The 9,552-nt window shown below is 39.8% G+C and overlaps 1 protein-coding gene across 1 annotated transcript; it reads right to left on the bottom strand.

Annotated features, from left to right (window-relative positions):
- Nucleotides 1–2,537: 2,537 nt before the first annotated feature.
- Nucleotides 2,538–9,098, bottom strand: LOC143885416 (protein HOTHEAD-like). The gene is made up of 5 exons (XM_077389580.1): nucleotides 8,599–9,098; nucleotides 6,284–6,925; nucleotides 5,178–5,584; nucleotides 3,912–4,477; nucleotides 2,538–2,802 (listed from the first exon to the last, which is right to left on the bottom strand). The coding sequence occupies exons 1-5, from the start codon at nucleotides 8,678–8,680 to the stop codon at nucleotides 2,748–2,750; spliced, it is 1,752 nt and encodes a 583-aa protein (XP_077245695.1). The 5' UTR covers nucleotides 8,681–9,098; the 3' UTR covers nucleotides 2,538–2,747.
- Between the last annotated feature and the right edge of the window lie 454 nt (nucleotides 9,099–9,552).

The following is a 9,552-nucleotide window of genomic DNA, read 5'->3' as shown; positions in this document are numbered from 1 at the left end:
AACAAAAAATGAAAATGAAAATATCTCTTCTTTTTTTTAAATGAAGCTTTGATATGGTATTTATAAAAAATTTTGGGGTTTGATATTGGCACTACCATTTTTGATTGGCGCGCGGTTGCGCGAAATTTCATGGGCGCGCGATCAATCGTGTCCCATTCGGAATCTGCTTGGTACCGTTCCAGGATAATCCACCCCCCTTCTAGGTATTTGCACTACTACCTTGCTTCGGTTCGTTCGCTAGGCAAACGCGCTCGGATTTTGATGAAATTTTGCAGGGACCTTGCTGGGACCCTAACCTACCTTGGGATGAAATGTGGAGTTTTAAAACATTGGTTTGGTTAGGTTTTGCTCAAACATGGGAGGTTTAGGGTACGGTCAAAATGGGGTGTCTACAACTAGCCTAGTCTTTTAGATACCCTTAAGCCATAGGTTCCCTTATTCATTGCACGGGCAATGAAAGAGTCATCTAGAGCCCTTCCCTTTAGGGAGACAAGCTATGTCTCAGCGGAGAGTCATACCCTTTAGAGATAGGCTTTGTCTCATTAATGAGTCAACTCATGGGAGACTTACCTAGTCTCATGTCGAAGCACCCATATTAGTAGAAGATCAGCTCAGTCGTTTAATTGCCATGCCCTAGTTATCATTGCAAGGGCAATGATAAGGATATTTGGAGCTCACCTCTGTGTCTAGGAGACTTGCCCAGTCTCACTAGCACCCTTCTGTATCTCCTCTTCTTCTAGGAGACATGCCTTGTCTCATTAGCATAGGAATATGTCCTTAGTTAGAGAGTCGGTTTTAGGACTCAGTCCTATCATCATAGGGGTTAGGATTCTGTCTAACCTCTCATCAAGTCATTTTATTCAATCCTTGTAAGACATAGGATTCTGTCCAACTCTTGCAGAGTCGTGATTCTGTCCAATTCCCCCGCAAAGCATAGGATGCTGTCCAACCTTTGCGAGATATCAGGAGTCTGTCCAACCCTTATGATGATAAGATTCTGTCCTCTTATATAAAAAACACATCAAAAACATCTGAAAAACTAAAAATCTCAAAAATCTTGAGTTATTAAGAGTAGTTAGGAAAGTCTGTTCCGAACTACGTTGGCTTGATCCTCTTCCACGAGGTACGTAGTGCAGCTTGGGGTCTTTATCCTAGGTCCAGTCAAACCTTTCAAAATAAACATTTCAAATCTTCCAAAAATACAAAAAATTATTCAAAACCTTTTCAAAAAGATCTTCCCCGGGAGTTAGGAGTCTGTCTTAGAAGTTTGGGGTGTCTTAGAGTTAGGAGTCTGTCCTGGTTATGTGGATGCTTTCTGTGTCTTGTCGTGTGAGTGTCCCTAGAGTTATGAGGCCTCGAGTCGTGGTCGGTTAGACACTTAGTCGAGCCAATGGCTAGACTAGGAAACACTTAGTTAGCCCATGGTTTTCCTTAGGACACACAGCCTAGTTACACATAGGATATAGGAATCACCTGCATTAGCTTAAGGCTAACCAACTTGCAATAGTTAGGGCATATAAGGAGTCAATTAAAATTACAATTCACTTGAACTTAAGTAATCGTACAAAAAGCTTTAAAAACTAGTCGGATCTAATTGATCGAGTCTCGAATAGTGGTTTTAAATGGTTAGGCATCGCAGTTTAGAATAGGTTACCGAACTACGTCGACTCTGATTCTTCCCGAGGCCGGGATACGTAGAGCAGCCGGGATGGATGGTTATCTTGGTCCGAGTCAAGTATCACATTAGAGTTTAGGGTTTGTTGCATCGAGTCGTGTGTGGAGTCAAGTTGTGTTGTGTTGTGTGTTTTGTTGTGTTTTCTTACTTTCATGTACAGACCTTATACCTTTAGCTGTAGCATGCATGTGTTTGCCCATCAGAACTTAGACACCAATTAGGCATGACATTCATAACCTAGCTATTCTTAGGTGACATTTCTTTCATTTCTTTTGCGTGTGCTTATTATTCATCTCCGAGACATGCATGATTAGATAGGCTTCTTCTCGGAGATATATGTTCCCATTTCACATGACTTTCGCCCAAAACTCTTCAAAATCAATAAATAAATGGCATGAGAGACCAGGTACTTGCACTTGGGCGGATGAGGTGCTCTTCGGACCTTTCAAATTCGTAACCAGGCACGAACTTTCTTTTATATCTCTGGTTATCCATTGCAACAGAGCTTAGAATGGGATCTAGGGCTTACTTCCTTGGATGGTGACTCTTCTTTGTTTAAGGTACGTCTCGAATCCGGGCTAGTCCCCGAATCGAGAGGTATCTCACTTTACATCGCCACTCATGCTGTGAGAGACATTCTTTTTTACAGTTCCTTGGTAGAGCTCTCCTTCACGTGGATGATTCCAGAGATTTTCTGGGGGCTCGTCCCTCGCCTCTCTCGGATCGGGGTCCACACCCTTCTTATAATGTAAGTTCCTGTGGTGCTTTCTGAGAGAGAGAGAGAGAGAGAGAGAGAGAGAGAGAGAGAGAGAGAGAGAGAGAGAGAGAGAGAGAGAGAGCCATTCAAGGGAATCAAATGCACTAAAAGCATAACTTGTACTTTCGTTAATATTCAAAGCTTTTCAAGTGAATTCGCAGAATTAAAACATAATTTCCCAATCATTTTGATAGAATGAGTCTAGTAACATCCATTGTCATTAATCTTAAAAGAACAATCACCAAAATAATTACAGACAACAAAACTCTTTTCAAGTATTTCAGATTCACAGATATCTCAAACAATGACTCCCTTCTAGTCCAAACCATCCATTCCAAGCCTCTCGTTTCGAATCTTAATTCCCATGTATCTGCATCACAAGTTGAAAACTAGTCAACTCATATAGTTGAAGCTGTAAATGATTACCATAATGAAATCGTGACTGATGATGATGATGATGATGATGATGCAATTGAAGGTAGAACCATATTGATACCAACACTCTATTGCTGAGGATTGATGTTGTAGTTGCTAGAGTAGGAAGCGAGTGTGAGATGCGGTACGGGAAGCAATGGGTTTATAAAAGAAAAATTATTAGAAGCGAAAAAATATAAAAAATTAAAGAGAAAACATGTGAGAAATTAATTCTTCGAAAGTCTAAGCATGTAGTAAAGTAAGCCTCGTTAGAAGCGAACAAGAAACGTATAGAAAAAGTAGGGTTATAGTTAGTGAGGGAAAAAGATTACCGTAGGTAAAGATTTTTAGTAGTAAAAAAGACTTCACAACTAATTAAAATTACTAGTTTTAGGGATTTATTGTTTCACATATTTTATTATGTAGATTTTATTGTTTATGCTTTAAAAAAAGGGAAAAATACAGATACACCCCCTCAACTTTCTGACATTTTCAACGATAACCCTGACTTTTTCGAAGTTATCAACGACACCCCTTAGTTTTCAATAATGCTTGTTATGTGAGGGGGTGGATGGGAACGAAGAAATTATCAGGGGGTGTCTTTGATGAATTTTGAACTAATGGGTGAAAAGTTAGGGGGTCTACTTCATGGACGGTGAAAAGTCAAGGGGTGTCGTTGATGACTTTGAAAAATCAGGATTATCATTGAAAATGTTAGAAAGTTGAGCGGGTGTAACTGTATTTTTCCCTTTAAAAAAATATCCACATAAGCTTTGTTTGAAACTTAAGATGTGTTTTAAAGTTTTAAATACAGTTTTTTTTTAGACATGCTCCTTTGACACTATCAAAAGGAGAGAATACTCTTTTAGGATAAATAATCATCTAAATAATTAAGAAAAAAAATAAGTAGGAAGTGTGTGAGAAGCATGTGGGAAGCATGGATCCCTTAAATTTAGAAAAAGAGAAGAACTTAGCTTCCGAAACGAACTTCTGGGAAGCGAGCTTCCCATCCAACAACGAAGTTTTCGGTAACTATGATTGGTACAGTGGACGTAGTGGACGTACCTTCCGAGCATCATAACAGTAGCTTGAGGATTGGTACCCGGTGAGTAATTAAAGGTGGAACCGTCTATCACTCGAAGGGCATCCACACCAAGAACCCTATAATCACGATCCACTACTCTATCCACTTGGCAGCCTCCATGGTAATGCCATATGGTCATCACAGTATCCTTACAATATTGTTCCAAGGACGCTGAGGGGTTGTCGTGTCTCGGTCTCAAGTTCACTGGAAAACTCAAGGTCATGTTGATAAGGGCACCCAATGTGAGGTCGGGATATTTGAATTCGGAGAACGCCTTCGAGTCGATTATTCGCTCAATGGTTGTCATTCCATCTACACATCTTTGTAGGTCAATGGGTTCTTTGAAGTAGTTGAAAGTGACTGAAGGGTTGTTATTAGGGTTCTTATTTTTGAGCTCAAGGTGTCCAGTGGACACAGGGCCCATGATCTTCTCAAGGATGAATCCACCTCTGAAAGCTGAATCGTTTAGGCTGTTCATGACTTCCACAGCTTTGGCTATGGCTTCAGGGGTTCTCTGTTTTGGTGGCACAGTAGAAAGCTGACCAGTCTGCAAAGAAATCGAGTTTCATAAGTAATGTTCATTTTAGCTGAAATTTAGACTAAACGACATATACATAATTAAAGATATTGTGAAACAACCAATTACTCTAAAAGCTTAAGCTGTTAGGCCTTGTTCGTTTCAGACTGTGACAGCCGATTGTGAGCCCCCAACCGATTATTGGGTCAAAATTACTTTTATTTTTGTGCCAATAATCGGATGGGTGGCTTACAATCGGTTGTCACAATCTAAAACGAAGAGGGCCTTAGAGTTGGTGTCATTTGATCATTTATGCTTCAACACTCCCCCTCACATGTGGCCCTCCTTTTTTAGGATTGGCCGTACACATGGCCCCTATTTTGGGTTGGCCCTACATGTGGATTTTTAATATTAAGAAGTTATTGGGTTTTGAACCCAAGACACATCATGAGGCAATAGCTCCGATACCATGTGAAACAAACAATTTTAAGCTTTTAGAGTTGGTGTTGTTTAATCATTTATACTTTAATAGATATAAGCAAACTTGGATCATCATATGGAAATGATTTATGGGGCACAATTTACATTGTGGCCCAACAAATGAACGCGGTTTGGATCATCCTATGAAGTGGGCTACTTTTTGAAAATTACTGGACTCTACGACCACACAACATATAATTTCTCCATTTCCCTAAACATAAACCAAAGTATGGGAGGACACTAAACACACCTGTGGGGAGAACATTCCGAAGTTTCTCTGTTGAGGGCCGCCATTAGTAAGACTACCATAAGCAAAGCTGGAGCCGCTAGCAGCTTCAATGTAGCTACCGAATTGGGTGATTCCGACGACTTGGATGAGGGAAATTTCAACAGGCGAAGGAGAGGGGATATAGATGGCATTCATTGGATTGTCCATCATGCCTTGCCCAACCATGGGCTGGTCTATCAACTCCTTGATTCCGAGCGATCTAAGTTGATCGGACGGTCCAATTCCGCTCAAAATTAGCAACTGAGGGCTTCCCAAGGCGCCCGAACAGACGATGATCTCGTTCTTTGATCCTTTATTTAGATAGGCTCTGTGCTTAGTCCCAGCAGCATCCCTGAAGATCACACCATGGGCTGTTGGCCTTGTTCTTCCTGTGCATCCATGGCAAAAGAGATTAAGGCATTTTAATTCTAGGCTACTGATACTCGCCCTACCATGTTTTGATAATTGCACAAACTCAGTTTGTCTTTCATTCAATCCCGTGTTGTTTTGGCCCCCTGACTCTCTCCATTTTTTTACCCAAATGCTGGAATTGGGTGGAATCGGAAGAGGATGCCGACCCGGGTCTCTTTGATGCCGATAACAACATTTATAAGCAAATAAGGTTATTAATCATTGTTTGAAAAAATGATTTTTTCTTCTTTGGAAATTAAGGTTGCAATGGATTTATATTTATCTTTAGATAGTATAGTTAATGACTTGCAAAGATGCCTAATGCTTAATGAGGAATGCTAAATAAAAAACCAACAACACGGTTGTCTCATGGGATCTTCTCACCAAAGTGCATTTATTATTCCTTTAATTTTACATATTTCTGTCTCATTATAAAGCACTTTGGTGAGATGGTCCCCAACAGGAGGGGCCTTATAAATATTTTTTTTCTTTTTTTTCTGTTGCAAGGGCGCCCTTCAATTTATCATTCCTCATGTTTTATTTACAAATAAGGTTAACTTAAAACAACCTTACTTGCAAATAAACACTATTTGTGTGTATCCAAAGAGGTCCTAATATAGCATAAACACCCACATTTAGCATCCTAATAGTGATTTATATAGCCACAAAACTCTCACCTTTGGTCCTAAACATGATCTTATGCACTGTGGCATGTAAAAGAACAGTAAGCCTGCTTGGGTCCGCATACTCAAGCAAATCCGCGGCCGTATGTCTATGTCCATCTCTATCAAAAATGGTCCCTCCAACCTTAGTCCCATACATATGATCATAACTAAACCCATTATAAGGCAAAACACCCACTTCCAAAAGCCCATCTCTCACCGCCGATTGCCACTGGAGCATCGGCGGCTCAAACGCCACAATCTTCTCGACCCATTGGTAGGACTGGTTCACTAAATTCCCGTCCCAACCCACATTTTTCACATATTCAGGGCTCGCACGTGTGTAGAACCCGGCATTCAAGCAACTTCCACCTCCTAAGACTCGAGCCCGAGCGTTAATGACTCCATCCTCGGAGATGAAACGTTGGGAAGGGGACATCGGAGAGAGATCCCCGAGGGGGATGCCAAAGGAAGCTAAATTGGTTATGTTTTGGTTGCCATAAGGTGAGCCTCCTCTCTCTAAGAGGAGGACACTGAAGTTTAGAGAGAGTGTAGCTGCTAGAGGACAACCTGATGTTCCTCCTCCTATGATTATGTAGTCATAATAAGCTATTGGGGGTGCTGATGTTCCATGCGTTACAAAGGTGTAGTTTGGAGCTGCACAAGAAAAAAATAGAAAAGGAGAAAAAAAATGGATTAATTGAAAAAAGATGCGTGGTATCAGAAGGTTAGAACAGATATTACAAAGTTGATATAGGAATAATTCAGCTAGGTAAATATGAAAAAAGATCTAGACTTGGGAAAAATTCGAAAAAAAAAATTATGTAGTTTTCCATTTAAAAAATATATCTAATATTTAGGGTTTTTTTTTTTTTTTTGATCGGTAATTTAATATATTTAGGGTTTTGACAACCACTCTCATTCTTTCAGGCAGATGAAACGGGCAGAGATGGGAGAATGAGAATAGTCCGTAGTGACTCTGAGTAGCTTTGAGAAATTGATACATTTGTCAACTAGTGGTGCAACTAGGGATGATTTTTGGTTATTTGGGTTGAGCTTTTACCATAAAATGGGGTCTCGTTCGGTTTAATTATAATTCATTCTTTAGCAAAAGCTAACCCAACCTGGGCCCAAATTGCACCCCTAATTAAAAGGTAAAATTTTGGCCCAATTAGGTCGTGGGCCCATCAGTTATGATAAATTATGGGAAATGATATATCCGCCCTTTTTTATCATCAGGAACACCTGTATCAATGACTAAAGTGGGGCTGTTGTACTTCTGTCAGAAGAATTCAATGTTCCTGATTGCCACAGACACTGACAGGGGGTGTTCCTGGTGATCAAAAGGGGTGGATATATCACTTCCCTAAATTATTTTGTACTAATTGGGCAGTTTTATAGAAATTTTTTTTTTTTCTCTTTTTTCGAGTTAATTATCCCCAAAGATTTTTCGCCAGGTCAAGACCAGTCATTTATGGACTCCAATATATGGGCTTTCCAATATGACGACGATAGGCCCAATATTTCCCAAACCCCCACTGAAGGGAAGCCGATGAAATGAATCCATCACCGTTAGATCACATCACAGGATCGGATGGCCATGAGATCCTCGCATACTGACCAATAACAAGATAAGTCACATAAACGATTTCCTACTAACAGGGTAATACCCTTTTCATTTTGGATTTAGAGAAATCATTTTTGGGTCCCAAACTGATTATTAGACTCAAAATTAAACGCAATTTTGAGTCTAATAATCAGTTTTACACTCAAAATCAATTCTCAAATTCCAAAGGGAAACCGGGCCTAACATTGGATCATCTGCCTTACGAAGACACAAGAATGACTAATGTTGTGCCACACTTTCAAAAGACCGATCTACCTTTTTCATTGGGCAGTTCTCTCGATGGGAAAGGGATTATAAATGAGAATTTTACATTTAAAGGCATTAGAAGCATACAACCACAACTCTAGTCCAACCCAGATCCCTAGGCTGTTGTTCGAAGATCAAACGTTCATCTGCTGGGAACCGACATAGATAGGCATTGTCCATAAAATCATAAAATTATCTCCATAGGATGATCCTAACCTTCCAATCTAGAGACGGACTAAACCATTATTGTTATAGTAAGGACTACGTACCATAATCAAAGATCTAAACCATTCAGTTGTTGGGCTACTTGTAGGGTGTAACTTTAGTACTTTACTAGGGTCATTTTGTGGGGTAAGAAAATCATTTCAGAATTGGGTTGCCGAGACTCAAATTCTGAGAAAAGTGAAGTTCAGAAAGTAAAAACAAATAAATAAATAAAAATGCAGAAGTAATGTACCTTGTTCTGAGGAACAAAACCCATGAAAGTAGAGAATTCCAACCAGAGCTTCAGCAATGAATCTGAACCAACCAAACGCCATATTTTCTTGCCTAGAAGAAACTAACACAATATCTCAAAGCTGGAGATTATTTGAGGATGTTGGGATTTTGGAGAAAATTTATTTATATAGGCAAAACCCCAACGATCTATACGCCGAAATGTTACAACGGTGCAAAGATGATCCCTTGGGTTTGTCACCGATACAAAACGTTTATTAAAGAATATGAGATGAGACCCATAAAAAGATTAAGCTCTGAGATTGTCGGAAAGCAAGATTTGTGTGATTCTATTAATAATAGAGCACAAAGTAAGAGAGATAGAGAGAGTTTTTCCGCAGAGCTCGTTTGCACGCAAAAAAGACCCACGAATTGTTTGCAGTATTCTCCTCTTTCACTCTACTTTGATAAGTGTGAAAAGGGCATCCATTAATCCCCTCTCTCTCTCTCTCTCGTAAAACTTTCAGCAATATAGTTTTTAAAGAAAAAAGCTTTTATAACAAGTAATGGAGATACTAGAGTAGTACACCACATACTACACTACATGGAAAATAAATCTTTTTAATTATTTTTTTTTCAATATTTTTTACTTTTCCATAAAAATCAAACAATTAGTTGGGGATTTGCTAGTGTTCATTGCATAAGGCATTTCGCGGTTGGTCTGTTGCATGTGAGTGCAGCCACACATGCTCACTTTTCAGCCGAATTTGTCTTCATATGTGAGGTCGCTGCACTCACATGCAACAGACCAACCGCGAAATGCCTTCTGCAATGGTCCCTAGCAAATCCCAAATAGTTATAAGGGACCATCACAGAAGGCATTTTAGGGATGGGCTGTTGCATGTTAGAGCAGCCACGCAATGCCTTTATGGTCCCGGAAAGCAATTTCATGGCTCACGTCTCATACGTATTAAAA

This window comes from Tasmannia lanceolata, unplaced genomic scaffold (assembly GCF_043159265.1).
Source record: "Tasmannia lanceolata isolate RefF3 unplaced genomic scaffold, GAP_Taslan_0.1 ptg000008l, whole genome shotgun sequence".
Lineage (NCBI taxonomy): Eukaryota > Viridiplantae > Streptophyta > Magnoliopsida > Canellales > Winteraceae > Tasmannia > Tasmannia lanceolata.
This window is presented reverse-complemented; position numbering and strand designations above follow the sequence as displayed.